The 25,519-nt window shown below is 30.6% G+C and overlaps 1 protein-coding gene across 1 annotated transcript in view; it reads right to left on the reverse strand.

The window, feature by feature from the left end:
* Positions 1–25,069, reverse strand: part of LOC143064463 (uncharacterized) — a 50,627-nt gene extending 25,558 nt beyond the window's left edge. The window contains exons 1-20 of the mRNA XM_076237302.1: positions 24,874–25,069; positions 18,637–18,702; positions 17,190–17,417; positions 16,893–17,007; positions 15,586–15,733; positions 13,704–13,809; positions 12,494–12,614; positions 11,888–11,959; positions 10,682–10,817; positions 9,893–10,118; positions 9,393–9,557; positions 8,989–9,131; positions 8,154–8,252; positions 6,630–6,702; positions 5,616–5,671; positions 5,036–5,185; positions 4,390–4,516; positions 3,601–3,804; positions 1,923–2,206; positions 725–941 (exon numbers count right to left, since the gene is read on the reverse strand). Coding sequence (XP_076093417.1) covers positions 725–941; positions 1,923–2,206; positions 3,601–3,804; positions 4,390–4,516; positions 5,036–5,185; positions 5,616–5,671; positions 6,630–6,702; positions 8,154–8,252; positions 8,989–9,131; positions 9,393–9,557; positions 9,893–10,118; positions 10,682–10,817; positions 11,888–11,959; positions 12,494–12,614; positions 13,704–13,809; positions 15,586–15,733; positions 16,893–17,007; positions 17,190–17,417; positions 18,637–18,702; positions 24,874–24,972 — 2,835 coding nt within the window. The 5' untranslated portion in view covers positions 24,973–25,069. The remainder of the gene's footprint in view (positions 1–724; positions 942–1,922; positions 2,207–3,600; positions 3,805–4,389; positions 4,517–5,035; positions 5,186–5,615; positions 5,672–6,629; positions 6,703–8,153; positions 8,253–8,988; positions 9,132–9,392; positions 9,558–9,892; positions 10,119–10,681; positions 10,818–11,887; positions 11,960–12,493; positions 12,615–13,703; positions 13,810–15,585; positions 15,734–16,892; positions 17,008–17,189; positions 17,418–18,636; positions 18,703–24,873) is intronic.
* Between the last annotated feature and the right edge of the window lie 450 nt (positions 25,070–25,519).

Consider the following 25,519-nt stretch of genomic DNA (forward strand, 5'->3'; position numbering starts at 1 on the left):
GACCCTTTATAGCTTGTTGTTCGATGTAAGCCAAGGCTCCGTGTTGAAGACCGTACCTTGACCAATAATGGTTTACTTTTATAAATTATGACTTGGATGGAGAGTTATCTTATTGGCATTCATGCTACATCTTTATTTATCTAATGAAAGATGTTTTCAGGACAATACACTTTTTTAAATCAATCAATAATTATTTTATAGAATTTCTACCATTTCGTCGTACATTTTTATCTTCAGATGTCTAAAACACAATTCAGGAATTTGTAAGCTATAAGAATTTTCTCACAACATAATAGTAACACTAAAATTCAATAATGAAATGCCTGAAAACGATAGTTATGCATTAATTATAAAAATTTCCCTAACCATTACAAAAATTCTTGACTAAACCAATCAAAACGTTAGAGCCTTGAACACAATATAAAATTTCTAAGTTAAAAAACTTTGTACGAGATGATGAAATGACTTTCATTATCTTACATCTACTTGGATTTTAATATGGATTTACCAAAAACCCTTCTTTTATGTGGAATAATGCAAAACAAATATTACATGCTTTACAGTGAGTTGACTGTTAGTGTTGCTATCCACCAATTGCAACTCATTCAAAATTTTGACCAAATTGCAATTTGTTTTATGAAACCAAATTGTTCAGTCAAAATGTGAAAGTGTTCAATATTCTGACCAGTTGAACAATTTGGACAAGTCACTGTAACGTAAATACCTTTTTGGTAACTGTTCCATTTACAGAATTGTTGATACTCTCTTCTTTCTCGTAGTTCACAAGCAGCATCAAACTTATCTTCTGGACCACAAGAGAACAAAACACAAGAAGAAACAAAAGTCCATAAATTACCAATTTTATGCCTCTGAGGCTACTTCTCTCATGAACATCTTTAGTCTTTTTCTCTCTCGGTATATTGTTGAATATATCCCAAAATCTAAAGAAATCATATCATAAAAATAAACTCTTTCTCTTTTTCTATCAACAGTATTCCACAAATTTTGAACAGATAATTGCATTATTGTAATTTTCGTAAATGAAGATATTTGTATCCCTTGAAGAATTATTTGGTACTTCTAATAAGTTTACACAGCTGCTAATCCTACCGGAAAACCAAAGATCAACCCAATATTTTGCTCCGATAGCAGTCTTAAGTTTTCTGTTTGTCAAGTTTTTTCAAGTTTTTGTCTTTGCCTCGTTTTATGCATATAACAATGCCGTTGTAAATTTGCCATCGACTTATAAGGTGAGATATCCCTTTGGTAACTTACGTCTCAATTGAAAAATAAAAACTCACATAGTAAAATGCAACCGAAATTTCTTTTTTTTATTATTATTTTTTTTTTTATGTTATTACATTTCCCTTGTCTCCAAACACGTAATGATATATTATTCTTTTAATGAACCTGGGAAATGTATGCAAAGGTGTACGCATCACATTGTTATTCAATATTCATGATGTTTTCAGAATAAGTATGATTTAAAGTCAAGTTATAGCAATTGGGCTAGTATGCATGTATCACAGATTTTCTTAACATTTTTTATACAATGTTATTAAACAATTTTTGCTCGGTGACCCTAAGATTGTTTTATATCATCGAAACAACAATTTTTGTACCAACAACGTATAGAGTCTTAAATCTGTGTATCAAAAAAATGGATATTCGATGATTAAAAAAATATGGAAAGCATGCAATCAGTATAAATTTCAGAGAATTAATTGGCATTATATTTTTTTTCGATTTCAAATATAAGTAAACGGGCCAAATTTGCATGCAAAATTTTACCAAAATAAGTGACATAGTCCATTTACTTTTCCTTGACCTTAAATGACGTTATTAGTAATGGCAATGCAAAAGAATATAAAAGTATTGTCTGCCAATGAAAGAAGTCTTTTCATATTCATATTAAGACGTACGGTTTTTCTTTACTTCTAGATTCCTTTTTCCTCTGCTCATCTGTATTACCAGTATTAAGATCGTAATGGTTGTCAGGAATCGCAGATCCTGTACCAATGTCTTGTTTAATTATGGAAGGCAGTTTCTTTTCTTCAGTTGTACGTTTGCGTAATTGTGGAGAGTCAGGTTTACTGTGACAGCTCATTTGATCAGACAGAGTATTGGGCCACATTCCCTTTGCTGCCAATTCATTTTTATTAGTTAAGGTGTGAGACGGTGTGTCTTCCAATCTTATCAGTGTTACCTAATCAATGCACAACAATGATTGTTACAAAATGAAAATACAGATAAATGTTTTTCAATGAAATCACGACTCTTAAATCTTTCTTTTTATGGGTTAAATCATAGTTAGTTATGTAATCTATTTGTTCAAAACAAAATCTTATGAACGTTGATGAGATCGAAGATATCATATAGCTAGTAATATTAATGATATGTTTAGGCGTCCACTCGGATAACAAATACTAGTTGTTTTATTCGCTGTATCTCGGTCTGGTCCTATTTTTCATAATTTAAACCTTCATTTTTTTTAGGACGCACAACAGGACAAACTAAAATACAGAGGCTCTGTTTACTCGTCATACCTATTTTCCTTATTTTATCTTCCTTTCGGCAATGAGAACCGCAATTTTTCAAACCGACGGAATGAATAATTATGAGCTGTTCGAGCATTAATTTGAATATTATCACGACATGTTTACCTTAAGCATGGCAGGATAATTATAAGTCAAATACACACAAAGATATGGTCCGATATGGAAGTTAAAGTGAAATTAGCTGTCAAATTTGAGTTCACCGGTTTGACTCGATATTTGATTAATAACATATCAAAACGTATATCGAAACTACAAAAAGTTCAATAAAAATTATTAACAATGCATGAACACGTTATAGTATATCCTTATTTTATTCGAACTTTAAATAAGACATCATCTAAACTTCTCTCTAGATGAACACAGAAGACTTTAGATGGACATATAAACCGAAATAAACTCGTTCAATAATTTGTTCTGTATTAAATGAAAATAAAGATATCCACAATATTACAAAGTGACATTTCAGGCCAACCCTTTTGTTACCGAAATATAAAGTGAACTAGTTACTAAATTATCTGTTATGTCTTTTGATTTTTGGTAGATAAACATGTAATATATACGTGTTTCTCGTTTCTCGTTTTGTTTATATAGATTAGACCGTTGGTTTTCCCGTTTGAATGGTTTTACACTAGTAATTTTGGGGCCCTTTATAGCTTGTTGTTCGGTGTGAGCCAAAGCTCCGTGTTGAAGGCCGTACTTTAACCTATAATGGTTTACTTTTTAAATTGTTATTTGTATGGAGAGTTGTCTCATTGGCACTCACACCACATCTTCCTATATCTATTTTGATAATGTTAAAGCTATGCTATTTAGGTTCTTTCATTGCGATTGATTCTTGTAGATAGTCATCGATTTGCTTATTCATCATTCAGCACATGATTACTGCTTCTAACCTTTTTAATTAGACTGCGCAAATTCATCATATTTTCCATTTTTTGTACATTTTGCTAATCTGCATAATGGATAATAAATTATGTTGTCAATATTGCAGTTTGATCTGGTATTTGAAGCATATAATAATATTTGATTATCCTATACCTACCATGCCTTTCGTCTCGTCATTGCCTTTTTTTCCTTCAAACTCAACTTTTCTTTTCATTTTTTGAGACTCTGCTTTGCTTTTCATTTCTTTAAATAATGTTCTTGCTTTCATACCTAACCACATTGTGTGAACAATCCCGGACAATCTTTTGCGATGGTATAACTGCTTTTCTAGAAATAAGTGAACTGTTTCTCTCATGAAAACCTGCAATATCATTATTATAGACAAAACTTATTGTTCAATGATGCATTTAGTTTCCACTTAGTTAATACAATTGCTTCAAAAGAAAACCTCTTCTGGGAAGATATATACTATTCATAGATATTTTGTTTTGTTAACATACTGGTTCCCAGAGATGATATCTGTTTTATTTTATAGAGACAATTAAGACTTGATTGTTCTACCAGTATAAATACACACAGATAGCGACGAAATGAAGTTTTTAGGAACTGAAGGAAGTGGTAGTACAGGATTCAGTATAAGTTTAAAGTCTTAGAAGTTTGAAGCATATAAATGTTGAAAATATATCGCACAGCCCTATATTTTGACCTTTGAAAAAAAATGTGCATAATTCTGAACTTTATATTCTGGGACATAAATTTCTTACGAAACTTCATAACGAGTGGTCACAGTTTTAGCTGTCAAATGAATTTCTATGTGAAATTGCATTGTCTACTAGTATATTTACAGAATTGCCAGCTGAAGAAGGACTTAATAGTGGGTGGTCATTAATAAAATCAAAATAACTTTTGAAGTTTATAATGAAATATTCTTGGTCAAATAACTTACTTGATGTTTTCCAATTCTACACCATTTTTTCAGATCATCTGGTATAATTTTGTCGATTAACCGTTTGGTGAGCTGGTCAGGATTTTGCTGTAATGCCTTAGAAAACTCCGAATGAAGGACAAAATATCTGAAATGTATACTTTATTCATAATGAATTCATGGCAATACAAGCAATTTACATCGTATCATTGATAGTTGAACTACTTTTTAATAAACTAAGTAGTAAATACGAGTAAAGTGTATGTGTAATACAATCAATGGCAATCGTGCTGTACAGAATTTCTTTTAAAAACTTCCATAGCTCCCATTTGACATCATGATAAAAGTGTTATGACCAACATTCTACTCGACGACGACGCATAAAAATTCATTTATTTTTCAAGGCTAAGTAACAAAACTACAAATCAAAACCAAATGATATAGGAAGTATGCACAATTCAACTTGTTTTGAAATAGAGGGTGATGGACGCAACCTGGAGAAAGCGACAAATGACTATTTTCATCTGTTATATTTTATTTATAAGTACTGTTATTTTGATTCTGCTATCTCCTTAAACACACTGAAATTCAAAAAGTTAATTAACAACAACATCATCGTTTAAATTTTTGTAACAAAACAAAATAAATACTGAAAGATAGAATTTACCTCTCATAAAAGTCAGTGTGCCGTTTTCTGATCGGATAGCCATTTTTCCTAATTTTAGCTATTTCAGTTATACCATTATATAAGAGTTGTTCTTTTACATAATGGGCATTGAAATTATCCTTTTGCTTCTGTTTGTTTGGTTTGATACACCTATGAATTAAACAAGTAAATAGGTACACAAGTATATCCCAAATTGGAATACATTGACACATTTCCTCGTGAACATATGACAAAATTCAAAATTGAACAATTGATCATAAAAATTAAAAAATCAATTGCAAACGCTCGACTATGTTAACCACTAAAAATATAACTAGTAACATATTCGTGATTAAATCTAACAAAGACGCCTACAAGCGACAGTTATTATCGAAATGCAAATCTGGTGCATTTTTGAAAAATAGTCAATGGTCTTGTTATCGGCAAACGTTCACTTCATAATTTAGATGTGTCCAATATTTACTTCTGAAGGGACCACAAACTACCTTTTTACCAATAGGAATTACAAAAACCTAAATAGCAATACGAAAATAATCTCATTATACTTTTTGGTGGAGTCATTATGTTTTTTTTAAAATACCTAACAAAATGCGCCTCTGCTCGTTTCATTTTCAGCAACAGTTTGTCCATTGACTCCTGTAAAAATATAATACATACAACTATTCTCCAGTTATCAACATTAATGTTTTACGAATTGTGTAGTTTACTTGTGTCATACACCTTCACGTCCACACTGTATCTGTCTTTGATTAATACATTATAAATGCCTTAAGGTCAAGTGACAGGCAATGGGCTATATTGAATAATTATAAGGTCATCATTCAAAGTGGTGTTTCACCTTTTATCGTTTCAATTTTAAGTTACAATCCAACGTACCGAAGTTGTATGGGCAATTTTTTCGATTGTGACAAAATCCCATTTGCACTAACAAATTGAGACACATATATGAACAGCAAATACAATGTGTACACGTGTTAGGATTTATGTCGTAGAAAATAAAGAAAATAAGACTATGAGAGGCACCAGAGGTTCTAGTAGGTTATCATATTCAGTTTCAATATATTTCATTCAACATGTTTACGGCTAAGAAGCCAAAGCTGTTCACTAGTCACGTAAAGGTACAAATTGAGCTTAAGGAACAAAAGTGAAATTTTCGTGATGTCACCTGACGTTTGTTATACTCTGTTAGAATATAAACACGTTTTTAAATGATACATTTATGGAACCGTTAATAGACCAATGTTTGTGTTTTATCTAGAAGGTTTCTATAAAAATCTGAAAAACTTTAAGCATGTAAAACATTCCTTTCGTATCTATAGATATAAGTATTTCAGGATATCAAGCAGATTCTAAACGTACATTCGTGTACTCAATCATGTGTAGTTATTATATAATTGTATTGATTATCAAATTTGGGATAAAATAGAGAATAGAAATGGGGAATGTGCCAAAGAGAGTAAAAACAGCCGGAGCACACCAATGACAATATGAAGTGATATACCGGCAAAGTATTATGAAGTGTTGGTTTCCTCATTGTGTCCAATAATTTTATAAAGTTATTCACTATTTATCCGAATATTGCACATTGACTTACCCTAAAATATGAAATGACGGTTTTATGTTTATTTGCGTTGTATCTGCGTGTTTCTGGACCCCTTAGATTAAATCTGAAATGAAAATAATATTTAGCATTGATACCCAAAAAAAAAGAAAGCAGGCCATAACTACTTATTAGGGAATGTTTTTGTGACAATCAAAAGTATTCAGGTTTAATAATATCTGACAACCCAAATATTTTCAGTTGAAAGCCATCATGATACTCATCTACACAAAACTGTTAGTTTAAACATCAGATTTCATGATATGTGCCAGCTCATACGATGACGTATCATTCTTGGTTGATTTCAACATAAATATAATTTTTCTATTCATAAACTTTAAGGAACATTATTTAGTTGAATAAAACCTTTGATGAATATTTCGAAATTTCAAACATACAATAAAACCTGCGAAGTGCACCAATAAAAGGATGACATTTACTTACCAATGGATTAAAAACGATAAATAAGTTTTAAACCAGATAAAAATATCTTCTGTATTACTATAAAAAGCCTTCTAACTTACTACATCTGTTATTTGGAATATTGCCGCTCGATACTAAAATAAGACGTATTTATGAGAGCCCTGTATGATTTATAATCCATAAAATCATCGGACCTTCTATTATAACTGAGGTAGCGTGTCTATATGTCGCATGTAGTCCTTAGCGTGGACTGTTTTGACAGTTTAAACATACCAATTTTAAGTGCTTTTTCTTAAGTCATAACAATAAGCAAGCTTTTAGACAGTACCTGATATCTGATCAAATATTATATTTATGGTACAGATGAGATGTTTAACCGACTGTTTAAAATGTATTCAAAAGTTAATTGTATCTGTTACTCTGTAACATTAGCTTTCATGCCATGCATATTCATATCTTATTAATCCCCAAATCATTTTTTGACATTGTATTGAAAATTGTATTTTTGACTGCATATATGTTTAAAAATTATTTCAAGTTGTTTTTATTGTCTTTTGTATTTTTTACCTTTTGACATCAAATTCCGATGTGTTTGGGGAAATATGTGCATTTTTCAATGCATGTTGGATTCAACCGGTTGAACTAACTGTCACTCACTGGACTGGACAGAACACAATATATTAGTTTGACGTGTTTGAGCATTTGATTTTGCCATTTGATTAAGGACTTTTCTGTTTTTAGTATTATTGTGATTTTACTTTTTAGTACCTGTTAACCACAAAAATAATGTTTACCTGAAACTACCTTTTTCTGAAAAAATAAGTGTTTTGTTCCAAAAAAAAAACAACAACAAAAAACCCAACATCTTTCAGATTATTTTGTTTGCATTCTAGGAATAGATATTTTATGATATGTAGGCATTGCAGGAAGCACCATCACATTATACTACCTGTCAGAAATGTCATATATTCACCATTACCTAACATGACTGGTACTTCAGATGCTGCTGAACATAAAGTTTGTTTGATTATTTAAAAAAAAAGTGGAAACACAAAACATGTCATAAAGAGTTCTAAAGATGTAAATAATATTTACTTTTTCAAAGATTTTCCTAGTTCTGTTGACAGTTGCATAGCATTATTAGACCTGTGCTCTCTCTGAACTTTCTTTGACTGTCGTAAATGGAATTGTGTTCTAATACAAGAATAAAGAAAGTGATATAAGTGAAACATATTTCTCTCGGAGATAAATCATCAGACTGCAAAATTGATGATAAAAAAAATGTCGGTGTGTTTGTTGTTCCTTAATATTACTATAATCTTGTATATATGAATGCAATAATAATCAAACAAATAGAAACAGACAATAGACAAAGCACAAAAATCCTGGTATCCTGTTTTCAAAACGTGCATGTATGTATTTTGCCATTATTTTCTCTAGAAAAAAAGGTAGTAAAATAGTAAAATACCAAAGGGACATACAAAACTCAAGCCGAGAGATGAAGAAAAAGCAAAAATAAAAAATGGGATACACAAAAAAATAAACAAGTTCACAAAACAATACAAAGAAACTTTATACTAAGCAAAGAATACCTCACCAAAACTGGGGACATGGTGAGGTCAATTGCTGAAGAATGATAAGTTAATCACTTCTACTGTTATTCGTCGTGTTGCTCATGGTAAGTGCAAATTCGGTGATGGGTTTATTCAGTGATGTCATAGTATAAACAAAGAACAGGATTGTAGTTTCGTCAATTGGAACACACCCATGGTAATCTGTGACACATATAGCACATTTGAAATAATTAGTAGGCCAAACAATTATATGCAATGAAAGTTTTTATATCTTACATTCTGTGATCATTCGTGTAGACAAAAAAATATTTTTCAGAACATAACAGATATCTGATGTTTTACTTCATAATATTTACTCTGATATTGTGCCGGTTGGTCCCTTTTTGATAGTAAAAAGATCACGAATAAAGTCATTTGTACTGTCCTTCATACAGTCAAACAAATCGTCGTTCAGAGTGTCCTTGTTCTTATCCAGAAATCCATGACAGTCGTACCATACCTAAAAAGTAACAGCTCGAATGTGTAGTTTTGATATATTTTGTTATTAAAAGATATAAGAAGGCCTATTTCTGACAACGTGAGACATCGAAGTTAACTCTTTTTTAAAGTATGAATAGTTTAAACTATGAATACGACAGTTTTAATTATTTCAAACCATAGCAGTCGAGTTTGTTTACACTAGACATTATTTCACTATAGAGTCAAATTAAGTGTTCATTCTTTCAAATTAATGGTAAATAGATTAGCATAAATGATGTACCTTTCCGGCAAAATGGCATACTCCAAATTCTGGATCGTCACTTCGTTTTTTTACAATTATGTCTGATTTAGCATGGTTTGTTGTAACCTTTCTAACAAAACTTTCATCTGAGCCTTGCTTGAACTGAGTTTCTTCATCCAATAAATTAAGAATTCCAATTTGTTTCTGAATAAATAAATAAATAGTGGAGGAAGAGTCACACATTGTATTCTATTAAAACTCATACTTTCAAACATTCGTGCAATTAAACTATTTATATTGTAAAATTTCAAAATTTTAATGTCATTATCAACAGCTACATGTTTCCGAAGCAACAACAGGAGTTATATTGAAGAAATGGAGAATAAAAAAACTATGCAAAGCTAATAATGTGTTTTTTTTCCTGAGACCATAACGACATTGTATGAGCAATGCCTTGGAATGATTTATTTGAAACATAATTTAATAAGGAGGATATCGAAAAGACTTTGCAACAGACACAGCCTCTTAATGTACAATACCTTAATGAATGTATCGATAATGCCTTCATTGTTTTTGAAATCTATATCGTCACATGGAATGCCTTCGTCTCGGTATACCGCTTTTTCTTTCTTAAACACATGGTCGTTCATAAAATTTTGAAGACGCTCATTAACGAAATTGATGCACAACTGTTCAAAACTGTTGACGTGAAGATTCTCAAACCCAGCAATATCGAGAATCCCTATAGATGCAGTAACCCTTTTCCTGTAAAATTGATATATACAATTAATAAATGAATATATATAACAGTAGTATACCACTGTCCAATATTCATACTACAGTTAATCAAAAACAAATCCGGGTAACAAACTAAAATCGAGAGGAACACATCAACTATAAGAGAAAAACAAAGTAACAGCAGGAAGACTGAAGTGCAACAAAAAACAAACGCCAACATACATAGAAACGGACTGTAGATAACAACTACCATATAACTGGCTGGGTACAGAATAATTTAATAAAAAATCTTGGTTTTATGGCTAGCAAAATCTGTCGCTTATATGGCAATTTTAAAAATACCGCTTAAAGTCTTAAAAAGAAGCAGACCTTAATGTATCTGTAATTTATTTGAAGATAAATTAAATAGATCAACAGAAGTGTAATTATTTTGATAGATGAACACATCATCTATTTAAATATATTAGAATATGGAATTTAACACACTTTTTCAACTAATCTAGAGGTGTTTACTGAAGGTAGTCAAAATTTAAAATACGAGGGAAACTGTGAAGTCTGTATACAGGACACTATACCTCAGTATGTTTTACCTTTGTTTTGTGGGGTTCAAATCCTCATTGATCCGTCTAATCACCCATCCAAACATTCGCTCATAGATAGCTTTAGCCAAAGCATCACAACTATCTCGTGCTTGTTCAATATTTTTCAAACAGTAAATCTGCTCACCTGAAAAAGCAATAAATCAATACGCATCAAAGCTTAACAAATGTTAAAACCAAACAACAAATAATAATCACAATCACGTGGTTTTCTTTATCTTTTTAAATTATTATTATGTATTACAAATCACTACAATGGTATACCGTTTGTGGAAAAATAATATTCGATGTCCCGTCACTGTCTTTTAATCATCTAGAGTAATGATTTCACTACAAAGCATTACAAGAAAAATTAAAAGATAGCATCATACCAAAGCCGATTTTGAACTCAACTTTTGCGTAAGCGTTAACAATTCATAGAGTTGATGCTGCTGGAAGAAATAAGCAATTTTTGTTAACTTTTCCAATGACTTTGCGTCAAGTGATACATATCTTATCGAAAAAAAAACGCTTACCTCCTATACCTACAAAGTCAATCATTTAATGAAGTCAATATAAAATTACAAGAAGGTTCAGGTATAACAAAAAATAAAATCAAATGTAACTATAAAGACAAACATAAATACATCCACACTCAAGTGTATACTTAAAAGTATCTCAATAATTTCCTTAAAATAGCTTCGAAAGATTTGCATGGCTTATGCACATTTGCATTTGTTTTTAATCGAATGTTATGTTACATACCTTCTATAGTATAATATACTATAAAAGAATATAATACCGACTTCATATTCTTGGTAAAACTCTCATCATGATGAACTGAAATTATTTGGAACCTATGCGAAATACTTTTGATATAAACTTATATAGTTTTGTATTTGCATTAATGTAAAAGGTCTTATTTAAAAATAACTAGTTGGTGCGTTAACGGCCTTGTTCAATTCAATGACAACGTTGAATAATGTTCTAGGTCTGTCATCTTCGTCGCATGAGCGGATTGAAACTTTTGGACAGTGTAAAACAATGTGAGCGACATTTGATGCCACACGTTTTATTGACAATTAATTGAGCGCATCAACAATTTCTTTGAACTGTTTAGATTTTAACTTTATTAGTGGTCTTATGTATAATCGTCTGGTCAAATTATCAGCTTATCTCTTGTCTTAACATTATATTTATGCTACCACTATAACATACCTCCATATTCTGTCTTGGATTTGATAAGTGCTAAACAAAGTTCTACTGGATCTACATTCAGTAGCTGTGCAGCTTTCATTATACAATAAATATAAGATAAATTCAGTTAATTCCCTATAATGTTGAAATATTTCGATAGTTTTCTGATAATGCAATCAATCCAATGTTAGAGAAGTAAGCAACGATATATTTAATCAGATATAGAAAAGTTATATCCAGGTCTTCAAGCTCTGATACAAAGTGCCTGGTCTAGTTTATATAGGCCTTCCTATGTTCTCATATCGGTAGTTCTATTTAAGAGTAGATCCCATACATCATTGGCGTAAGCATAGCAGAAAAACATGACCCTGTGCAATGCTTATAGTCAATTCATTGATATAAATATGAGTTTCATGTACATGTATGTTGAAGCTTTTATCATAAAATAAATTATTCAAATTTACTAGTGTATTTTGGTCGGGAAAAGTGTTGTGTCACTAATAAATCAAATACTAAATAAGTGTATAGCGCTGTATTTTTTTATGTTGGAAATTTTTCTAAAGTGTCTTTATCGTTTAACAATACAATCCATATTTTCCTTGAAATTTTATGTAAAACAGGGACTACCTTGATCAACCTGGTCAGTGTTCACTATTTCTAGTGGCTCATTTACTTTACTCGCCTCTCGAAACTTTACTTCAGTCAAATGGATAATCGCACCTAACATGGAATGCAAAATAATCATGTCCTGAAAATATATTATGATAAACATGTAACAGATTGTCTTCCATAATTAACAAATGTTTTATTATCTTATCCTCAGCAAATATTCCCTACAATGTACAATATACTTGATGTTGCATGGTTATCCATTATTGAAACTTTCTAAATCTAATGGTAAATGAAAACATACTTAGTGTTTTTAAAAAAGAAGTTTGGTACCCTGAATATAGCACTTTATATTTTATCATTGCGTTCCTGGACAATAACAAATGTGCTTAATTTCAGAGATGAGTTTAAAAGTCGGTACACAAACCCAAAATTTAATTCTAGCAAGAAATGAATGACAGGAAATTTCTAGATTATTCATTTAGCACCTTTTCAATTGTATGGTTCTAAATTTTAAGATTAGATATATGAGTGAATGGATGGACGGATGGATCTTCAGACCAAACTTCTGATTCAGAACATTAAACATATTATGTCTTTTATAGAAAAAAAAAATATTTGATATCCCTTCAGTATATGTACAGCAAAAAACACAAAAGCAAAGGAATTGCGCTTTTATTGCTTTTCTTCGACTTAATGTGACCATGCTTCTTACTAATTCAAAATTATATATATATAAAAATATTTATTTTACATCAATATGATTTGACAGAAAAGACATTTGCTTATTTAATTTTTATGTGTAAACATTCTTGGAATACAATTTGTCAAAGAAGCATTTTGATGTCGTGTTCTAAATTTAACCTTATATTTGCATTGGTATTATTTTGGTCTTAAATCGAGGGAAAAGAAATCTAAATGTTCAAATTTAGATAAATGACCTGTTTTGAGCTACTGTATGTGAAAAGAAAAATTAGTGTTATTGGGCAATATATTTTACCCTGTATCATTAAGGAAAACAACAAAGAGTCCAAACATTTGACAAAAATTCCAAATTTTAATCTAATTAAAACCATTATTCATGGTTTTCGTAGCAATCATGTGGTCAACAATAAGTAGTTTAACTAATTACAAAGCCACAACGGAATTATTTAAATAATATGACAAAAGTAAAACAACTAAGTGAATATTGTCATTCAAAATAAAGAAAATGTCATTAAATACAAACATCTTCATCAAAGCCTATCCTTTTCAATGCATCCATTTGTTGTGTGTATATTTCTCTGTATTTTGTCTTTCCTTCTAACAAGTTAAGACACCCACTCTTCATGATCCTAAAAAACACATAATATTCCTATACTTTGATCATTTATTTTTAAAATCAAATGATTTAGCATTGCAGTCCAAACAATGAATGCAAACTATTTAAAGTAAAAAAAACACCTTTCAGTGTAAAACATGTTACTATATTTCCCGCCCTCAAAAACGTTTGTTATTATACGTAGATTTTGATTTCTCTTACATAATAAAGTGCAATAACAAGTAACAGATAGTGGTTTTATTCTGTTCCAACAGTTTTCAGTCGGACGAAATTACAACCCTTTACTGTAAATTATTTATGGTTCAGATTACTATTTTGGTTTTTTTCCGTTGCCTTAAAATTCTTTATTTTTTCAAATACTCGAGTGGCGTTGTCTGGACAACTTCAAATAATTAAAAGGTTTGCTTGTTTTATAAGGTTTTTCATAATACGTTTATTCTTAACATGATATAAAAGGTTTAAAAAATTAAGAAATACATCACTTTCTTGATTGCACTTGCATATGATTTATAAATATAGGAAGGTATGGTATGAGTGCCAATGCGACAACTCTCCATCCAAGTAATAATTTATAAAAGTAAACCATTATAGTTCAAGGTACGGCCATCAACACGGAGCATTGGCTTACAACGAACAGCAAGCTATAAAGGGCCCCACAAATTACTGGTGTGAAACCATTCAAACGGGAATACCTACGATCTAATCTATATAAAAACGAGAAACGAGAAACTTTTATGAACTACATAAAGCCTCAGTCACACTGTCAAGTTTCAAGAGCTACGTTTTCCTGCGTTTTGAAAGCGTAGCGAAACGGGAATATACGTAACGAAGCGTATCGAAACGTAGTAATCCTTTGTTCGAAACGGGATCTGCCCAGTATGTTTTGAAAATTCTACAACAAACGTAGCGAAATTTGAAACAAAGTAGAAACCTAGTAGATACGTATCAAAGCCTAGCGTAACGTAAAAAATGTGCTTACTACGTATCGAAACGTATCAATGCGTGGTGGAAACATAAGTCTACACGTTCTTATACGTAACAAAACGTGATAAGAACGTAGCACAAACCTAGTAAACCCTAGCTTTCAAAATAACGGGACAGTTTTATTCAAAACGTAGTTGAAACGTAGCATTTTAAAACGGAATAAAATGTGACAGTGTGACTGGGGCTTAAAGAAAGGATAACTACTGTTTGACTACGTTTTTTGAGTAACAATTTTATTAATCATGCTGTTATTAAGTATTGATTCGGTTGGGTAGGAATGTTATACCTAAATATCGCCGCTGGGCTTCTAAAATTTCGTATATGACTTTTTTGGCTAAAAATACTTTTTGACACCAATGGTCTGGGCGGGAGGAGATCTTTGGTATTACAAAATAGCATACAGTTAGACCAATCAGAATGTGTGAAATTAGACATATTACAAAATTGCCAATGTCAGTTGTTTGTAAATTTTGCTTCCAAAATGTTGTATGAAAATCGTTGTAGAATGGCTTTTGGGAAAAATAATTGTACATTTCTTTTATTTCTGTGAAAATAATTTAAGTTCTTGGATAATCCAGAAATGTCAAAGTTTTTATTTCACTGCTATTTACAAAAATGTTCAAGTTCACATACGACATTTTGGAAGCATGCATTTTGCCAAAATTTTCAAAGCCTGTTAGTGAGATATTTTTATCTTGAAAAATTGGTAATTTACAGCATTTTAGAAGCCCAGCGACAATATCTATTTTTTCTTATTTATGTGTTTTTTATTTACTGTTTTACTAGATCATGTGACTATACAGACCTATAATTTTTGCCTTCCGACAAATTAAGGTCGATCAGTTGTTGTGTACTGGTTCCTGCGAACAAGGAGTAGAAAATGTGAAAATTTCCCTCATCTTTATTGGAGGTAACAACTCTCGACTTTTCTAACATGTAGTCACGAATTGCAGCTGAAAACAAATATATAATATAAAGTTTTAAAATAGTATTGTAACGAAAAGTGTAAGGTTTAGCAGTTATAAAAAAAATTTAAATGGTATTCAAGCTGAAAAGCGAGATATGATATAAAGTGTTATCAATGGGGGTGTAACAAAACCCCAATATATGATGCAAAGTTTATATAAAACGAAGGTATTGCATAATGCATTGTTAAAATGTGTATGGAAAATGTGTTGTGTTTTTTTTCTCACTATTTACCCAAACAAATTGGGTTTATCATAAGGAGAATATATTTTGTATACTGTGGTTGTGATAAAAGAAAGGGTAAAAGATACCAAAGGAGCACCCAAACATTATTATAATGCCCGCGTCTTAGTAAATCTTAAAGATGTAAATAGCAACGTACAAAGTGATAACTTGAAGATGTATTGAAGACTTCTTTATAATTATTTTACTGTTTGACTATTTTTTATCTTTCTTTATATATTTCTGTTTCTTTGTGCAGCTTTTTTTTATAATTTTGTTTCACATCCCTCATTTTTTAATTGATTTTAATTTCACCTTTCTTTAATTTTACCTTTCTTTAATTTCATACATGTTGTGTTCATCGCCTCTCGACACCCTTTTTTTCTGATCGGGCGTTTATTTTAAACGATCAATAAATAGTATATTTGCTATTGTTACAGTGCCGTTTTATTCAAGCGAAATTTATATTACAAATCACGTTAACGTACAAGGGAAACAATGAGTAAATTGCGTTGAATAAACATCACATAAAAAACAATAACATGCAGTTGAATATCTAATAATTTATAACTAGGTTAAAGATTTTAATTTTGCAAACCAGTTTTAAAAGTTCAGGGTTTTAAATCGTTAAAATTGCCAGGTTTGTTCCCCATTCGTGTCCTTGGTCGATATACAATGTAGTTTTATTTCATTTTGTGACCTTCACCCTTTTTTAATATACCTTGGAGTTCGGTAAAAATAATGTATACTCTTTACAATGCACATGTTGAGTGAAAAAATGTACTATGCACATTATATGAGAAGGGACTCTCCTAAAGCTGAAACAATAAATGTCGATATTTTTCTAATAATCATAATTCCTTTTCGCACTTTTTATTAATCCAGTTACCCATTGAAGTAGTTCACATGAATTGCTATAAATACCTCCGAGAACCTGTCCACTCTCGTCAAAGCTGAGTTCTAAAAATTTAGCGAATCGACTGGAATTATCGTTCATTATTGTCTGGGCATTTCCAAAGGCCTCTAAAAGAGGATTAACCTGAAACAAAAATATTTTTTACAAAAATGTCAAAATATCATACGAAAATGACAGAGAGCAATATACTAGTAGAAACTCTAAAGAAGGCCAATAACTTGATAACTTTAAACCTTTTTTTAATGCAGCATTTTTCTTTAGAAATTATTCTCAACAAAAGAGATTCGTCATTACAAACATTTTACCTGTACGATTTTGTTGTGCAAGTCGTCGCTTCCATTAGGGCACATGTAAACCAAGTGCTTGACCATAAGTTTTGTACTTTCTGTTTTTCCGGCTCCGGATTCTCCACTGACAAGAATGACTTGATCAGTCTTTGCTTCTCGTATTCTTTGGTATGCACGAGCCGCAACATTGAACACATGCGGTGGCATTTTTGCCTCAAATCTTTTCCAATCGTATTTTCGATGATTCTTAAATATATAAATACAACATTTTATATTTTTTTACAAATTGTGACTTTGATAAAATGTCTCAATGACACTCATACAACATCTTCTTATATTAATATATTTTAACATCGTCAGATGGGTTTCACACTTAAATCTTATAAAGTGTACTGCAGAACCAAAATACAATCAACATTTATTATCAAATAGAACAAACTATTTCAATGAAAACAAAATCCTTCATTAGTATAAACTGTCTAATGTAAATGTACTTGATGAATATGTAGAGATATATTCCAAAAGTCTTTATATATTGAGATACTTTTTAAAATTCACCAAATATTTCTCAAGAAAAACTGCATTCATCAGGTTTGCAGTTCTTTTTGGTTAATTTCGGAGGCAAATTAAAATGCATAATATCTTTTTATCAAACAAGATTATTTTGGTGCTCATAAGAGTATATGTTTGAAAATTTATTCTTAAGACTATAAGTGCAGTTTATTCAAAATAACGTCACAATTGTTTCCAAATTTTCCCTCTCTAGTTTAATTGTGGTTGTACAGCTTTTAAAGTATTCAAGTACTTGTATTTCAGTGGCCTTTAATATTGTGAGTATTAGCGTTTCAAACTGTCATTTTCATTTACTTATACGTTTTGTGTATAAAAGAATTCAATGACTGACAATGAGACAACTATTTACAAGAAACCATTGGGCGTCAATGTAAGTCTTAAGTCTTTCATAAATGACCAAAACCCATTCAACCTTAAACTACAAAAAATCTTGCATGACAAAATGTGACGAAACTAGAAAACCAAGGGTCTGATTAAAGTTTAAACGAATGTGCGAAAATAAATATGACAGACTGCATCCAAAACAAATCACTGAGCTTCAAGACTTAGAACAGCTTAGTGTAGAATGTAACGGAGTAAAACATATTTATCAAGTTAAATATGATTAATGAAATATATCGTGAATTTTTACATTTCAAATTATTGTTCTTCCCTCAACGACATTTCAATACAGGATGGTGAGACAACAAAGACAACACTTCCACCTAATTGCCGAACGACTTAGATAAGTCAATCATCAATTTTGTTCTTATCATTTGTCAATTGAATTGAAATATATATGTGATGCAGTACATTAAGTAAAGTAGCTTTGATATTATATATCTATGCAGTTCAAAATCACAATTTAACACAAAGGTGTTTGTCATCTACGTCATTATTGTATAATACTCACTTCATCGTCAAATATTGGCAATGTCTTGTATGGGTTTACGGCCAACAAAATCTCACCACAATTTGTCTGAAATGTAAAAGGAATAAGATACTGGTATAAAATTCAGTCTTTGGTTTCATAGTTAGATTGTTTTAAATTATGTCAAACATCGACATGCCAGAAAGTTACGATATCAATCATTACTCAGAAATCGTTATTTTTGTTTTATAGTTAAGCTACTAACATACATGTTGTGCTTGCCTTTCGGTTTGATAAAAAGCCACTTCAGCAAAAATTTAAAACCTATTAATGTTGATAACTTATGGTCAAATTTTTAAAAAGTTATGTTGATGATGTAATTGATAGGGATGTGTGAATACACTCATCAAAGAAACAGGATTGAAAATTGGTATGTGCGCCAGACGCGCGTTTTGTCTACAAAACACTCATCAGTAACGCTTGAATTAAAAAAAAGTTAAAAAGGCCAAAAAGTTGAAGAGCACATTGAGGACCAGAAATTCCTAAATGATTTTTTCTTCAATAATGTTTAAGAATATAAAGTTCGTTAACTAAGTATGACGGACTGATTTCTTCTCTATTGTTTTGCTAATAATGGGTTGATAAAATATATTTTGGACAGTTGATGCAAATTTTTTTCTAAGACAGAAAATTAAAACGAAATTCCACGTCACCTAAAAGTTCTCAACCGTCCATTGTCTCTCTTATGAATAAATGCTCGAATCTGTAAACTATGAAGAAAATCAAGCTTTTTCTAATCAGATCATTCAAGCCTTTATGGTATCGTTATTTAACTTTATGTTGTCATATATGCATATGCACTGTGCCCCTTGAGGGTACCTCTTGTAGAAATAAAAGATATTCTATTATATTCTATTCTATACTATTTCTATGTCATACATTTGAAATAAGGCTACATAAATTTCTTGTTTTTCAAAATAGTAAATACATGATAAACTCTTTAATATGTGCTAAGAATGAGGGATTGTACTAAAGTTAGAAAGGATTGGTATTGCATAGCCTGCTTTAAAAATGTTGTCTTACGTAAGTAATTATACATGATGTTTTTGAATCAGGCAAAATAAGAAGGTGTTAATGCGTTCCCATATATCATAGGGTTTCCACACTTCATATTAGTTATAAACATAATCTATCCGTCTAAGTTGACCAGACACCTTACTGAATAACACTAGATGGTATAGCTAGGATCAACGAATTAGTCATCATAGAACTTACTCAAATAACTCATACCGGACATTTTACGTCCACATATTGCCATGTCTTCAAATAGCCCATTTTCCACAACAACAAAAAAAGAAGGAAAATCAAATAATTCCAACAAAACAAAATTTAAGACTCTAGACTGATCACACTCTACAAATATTGAGAGACAAAACAAGGCAGAAAAAAAGACGAATATATAATTCAACTATTTATTATTGTTTCAACTGTCACTGTCACTTTGTTCTGGTAAATTTCTGTCACCGTAATAGGTTTTCCCCTACTATTATTTTTTTTGCAACATGTCTTGAACCTGCTTTAATCGTTTTAATGTCATTTTTTTCCATTTGGATTGTTTTACCACCTTTTGGTATATTTAAGAATAGGGCCGAGAGATATCAGTTATCTCCTGGTGATACTATCATATTCTAAAAGCATTTATTATGAATGAAGAATATATATTATAACTGGAAAAGTATTAACATAAGTTGCAAAAAATTGTTTCTTAATCCACTATAATATAAATTAATATGTTTAAATTATAACTTGACTATCAAAATTGCCAATGAGAATTCAGATGAGGAAGATGTTTAAAGAATACTTTTATAATACTGCATTTGTCAATGTACCCTATTCTGTTTGTGTGTTTGCATTATTAACTTATTTCCTTTTTTATATGCACTACTAACCAATATTCTACTTGAATGCACTTATATAGTAACACGATGAACGGAATGTGACATAGAACCTTACACAACGTATTAATGCATATATCAATTTCACGATTACTTTTTTATATTATTATAAATATTAAAAAACGTGCAAATGTAATTTTAGTACAATCATTTAAGCATAAACAAATTTATTTATGTGAGAGCGTCTCAACAATTTTGAAATGTGATGATGCATTGAAGGAAGTTAAGATCGAATCCATAACATTCATTGTTTGCATGTAAAACTTTTGCATACGATTTTATATTAATTGTCTATTATACTAAATATTTCAATAAATAAGATACTTATCTCCAAACTTTCAAAAACTGATTATTTCTTAGGACAATTAATTCATTGTTTTTGGTAAGTTTTAGTTTTCTTAGTTGAGTAGTTTTGTGGCTTGTTAGTCCTTTTTGTTCATTGTTTTATCTCTCTATTTTCAACATATTGGTTTTCTCATCTGTGTTCTTAATAATTCTTGAAGCAGCCTATGCAATAATACCTTTCTTTCAAAACTTCAATATGTTTTCTTAAATCATAGCACAGACTGTTTTTAATCTATTTTCCTACCCCCACAAAATCCTTATTAAGGCCTTTCGTTATGTTTTATTACAATTTCAAATGTAAATCACGTCATCGTAGGGGTTTTCATTCTTTGATTTTTTTTATGATTATGCATTTGTTTTACGATATTTGTAATAATCTAATCTCTAATTTGCACCCTTTAGATACAAAACATATTTCTTTTTCTTTATTTCTTATGTGTCTGTCAAATCTTTAGAAATACATCTTACAACATGTGAGGTTTTAAAAACAAATCGCTACATTCGTAACACTTGTAAAAATACGGGGATTGGGTGGGTTTGCTATTGAAATAAATATCCACCAAATGGAAAATAACAACTATATGTCACCGTATGGATAAGAAATAAGTTGCCTGATTTAAACTTGTTCATTCTCGTATATGCTTTGTATTGTATATTTTTAATTCTTTCCGTCGGGATGTTTTAGCAATGGTGTTCCCTTGAATGTTTCTTTCTTTTTTTTAATCATACTAAACATGAAAAAAAAAACAATTATGGTAGACAGCAACTCACAACATACACTTATATACAGACCCTTTGTTTGGGACATGCATTTAAAAAATATAAAAACGCGTGCAAGATTGAATTTGATGTATTGGAAATCTAATGAATGTATATTGGTTTACTATTGGAAATAACCATTTCTAGGTATTCAACATGATCTAAATCGACAACTGTATATTGCTGTTATAAGAGAGGGGTAACATTATTGATACGTTGTACCATGTTTAAAGCATTTTTCAAACATGCACAGACTCAGTTTTCACGCATATTTAATAAAAGAAATTTCAGAAGCATTAAAACACTGAATGAAATAATCCACGGGTTGTAGTGCTTAACATACTTCAGCTCAAAGTATCTCACTGAAAAAATAGGAAGAAGGTGTGAGAGAGCTACCAAGCTGCTAACCAAAACGAATTGTGTTCTGTTCAGTATTTCTTTAAACAGGTGTACAGTGTTTTGATATATTTAACATTACAAAAACTTAAGAGTATTGACAAAAAATTATGTTTTTGACGGACACAACCAAAATTGACAAATCTTCATTTTCAAGCTTACAATCAAATATGCCATCAGTATGTGAAGTAGTATAGCCCTGAATTTGCTAGTGGACTGTCTGTCCCCAAAGGTATCAGCTGCTCAGAAGTCAGTATGTCTGATTATAAAGTTTAAAATTATAAAAAAAGAATATGGGTTCAACTCCCTCAGGCAGAGTTTATCTAATATGGGTTTGACTAGTATATCTATCTCCTCTTTGGTCATATAGCTCTTCAAATGGTTCGATTTGGTTCTCGTACAACCTTAAATTTAAAAATACTCGGCTTTAGACGTTCCTGATGAAGATATATCCAGAACAGCGTTTCGGACGCATAAAGTTTTTAAAGTGTTTTCCATTTTTTTGTAACATTAAACTGACAAATGTTCACTTGTTGGAAACATCCTGTAACATATACCTAAATCACCCTGTTACTAAAACTGTAAGCATTTATACTTATAACATGAAAAAATTATATAAGGGAATACCCCATATTTTTTTTATTAAAATTCTTGTAATATAAACTTGTAACATAAACTAAAGAATAGAAATATGAAATAAGTAAACAAACAATACCAGTAAATATGATAGTCTGTTACTGTTTACGTTTTATGGGGATTCAGCATTCATATAATGAACGAGGCATGTATGTTAGAGTTAAAACAATTTTACTTTCTCGAACCTATGTTTCTCACCCACATATTCTGAATGCAAAAGTTCCTCGGACACTTATTTGGCAAGTACCTGTAACAAGTCAAAATATGACATTTTTTTCTCGTGTTCCATTGATTGATAGTCTTTATTAGTCTTGTATGATTTTTAATTTTAGTTTTTTATATATATTTCGGAGTTCAGTATGACATCAATTATCAATGAATTAGAACACGTTCTTGTTTAGGAGCCAGCTGAAGCGTGCCTCCGGGCTCGGTATTTATTCTATTTATTCTTATTTAAATTCGTCTGTTCTCTGCTCTTTGGGCGGGTTGTTGTCACTTGAACACATTCCCTATTTACATTCTCAATTGTATTTGTTTTTGTCAGTTGTTGTTGAATTCCTCTTTTTGAATCATACCTTGAAGTTCGGTTTTATTTTACACTTGTTTATACTTCTAGAAATAATAACGATTGAAAAGAGTGGCGAAAAGTACCAAATGAACCTTCAAACTCATTAGTCGAAAATAAACTGACATCATCTTCAGGAAAATACTTAATAAATTGAAAAAAGCAAAAAAGTTAAAGCTCAGAACATATTTTCAAGGTAAGAGAATTAACTATTTTGGAGATATTGGTTGTCATATTTATTTATCTATAGAAGTATGAGATGTACAGAAATATGTTTATTCTTTTTTTTTTTGTTTGAAAGGGGGGAGGGTGTAAATAACATCCAATGATGCTTTACATTACGATTGTTTTTGTAAAAAAACACTGTTTTTGGGGGTTTTTGTTTGTTATCAGTTATTTGTTTTCATTATTTTGTTTTCAATGGATTCGAAACTTTACAAAAATGATAAAAAGTTCCCATATTTTGTCAAGACTACCTTTAATGGTACGGTAATATAAATGCGTGAAATGTCATATTTATTTTAAATATACATGGAATGTCGTACAAGTGAGAGGTTAAGTTTTGGGTCAACATTTACAATTACTTCTCTATAGGCGGTAATGGTGACGTTTTCCTCCGTTGCTCAGTCCATATCGTTTACTTGAACATGTATGATGGCTCATATCGAAGCTGATACATTTATACATTTCTGGTTAAATTTTCGGGGTGGCAAGTGAGATTACTTTTTTAGCAAATTGCTGGACCCCGGAAGATGGTGAAAAATGTTACTCTCCTCATGAAATAAGCCCAAAATTCTGATAATAAAATTCAATAAAAAAATTGTTCTTTCTAATAATTTATTTCCGGTCAAATCTACATATTTCTTTTCTCATCACATCAGCTCTATAAAACAGTTCTTATTGTTCATTTATGTCCATTTTTTAAAATCAAAACATCCACAATTGTATGGCGGACTAATATTTTTTTTAATTACGTCATCTGAGATCCTCATCTCAAGGTCCATTAGGGATTCTGACCCATCTATAAAACAAGGCCTAATCCACCATTGTCTACCTAGTAAAATGACCGTTGTTGTCCATTCGTTTGATATGTGAGAGTTTTTGATTTTGCCATTTGATTATGAATTTTCCACGGAGTTAAGTATTTTTGTGATTTTGTTTTTGCTCCCTCACCATACAAGTGTCTTATTCTGCGTCTTTACTTTAAAAAAAAATCACAATATTTCTTCTTTTTCTCGTATTTCTATCTCCAGAGTGAAAGACATTTTGAATAAATTGGTCAACCTCTTAATTATTTAAAATAAAAACTAAGGCATTGACATTTCAAAGATCTTAAAAAAGCATAACTGCTAGAAAAGAAAACAATATTGAATGTTCAATATTGATAGATTCCACCTTTCATACACTATAGGATTGATTATCTACAAGTATCATAATTAATTTGTTTATTTTGTCATAGGTTTTCTAGATAACAATGAAAGACAATAGTACTGTCAACAAATATATAAACTCTGGCATACAGAATTTCAAACCTTGTATATATAATGATGGTATTTCGAATATAGTTGCAGTCAATTACTTAACTTTGGAAAACATTTTCTTTATTCGATTATCAATACTTACATAAATTGTATCTTGTGCATATCTTGATCTCAAAACTTCAAGAACAGAATCTTCGTCAAAATTCTCAAGGCATGATAAATCGTCTCTTTTAACAGCCATATTAGCACACCTCTTCCAAATTAATTAAAATTGTATGTATCCATTATCACTATAATTAAGTCTACATTACATCGTGTTCAAGATTGGACGTTTGAGCGTTCTTGTGGAAGATGTAGAAGATATTTAAAAACTAATGATAGCATTCAGAATTAAATACTTTTAGATTCATTTCAAATCGCTGATCCATGTATGACCCTGTATTTTGTTTTGTTACTCATCATAGTCTTAAATAGGTGTTCTAAATTGCCGGTAAATTCCGATACAACACATTGTCGTCTTGGAGTTGAAATTATGTCTATAAAAATCTTTACACAATCGGTTTCATTAACTCTAGGCATATTTGTTTTACATGCGTTTGGTATACAATTTCTTTCCTTTTGTGAAAATTATTTTTTTTTAAATTAATCTTTTAACCTCACAAGCACTTCCTCTGTTGATGACTGATCTTTTGATAAAATGTTCATACTTATAAGAACTTGATATCTGACCAGACAATTACTGGCTGAGGATAAGTTAGGTAGAAGATTGATGTTTTCTTACTGTGTGA

Source organism: Mytilus galloprovincialis, chromosome 2 (assembly GCF_965363235.1).
Source record: "Mytilus galloprovincialis chromosome 2, xbMytGall1.hap1.1, whole genome shotgun sequence".
Taxonomy (NCBI): Eukaryota; Metazoa; Mollusca; class Bivalvia; order Mytilida; family Mytilidae; genus Mytilus; species Mytilus galloprovincialis.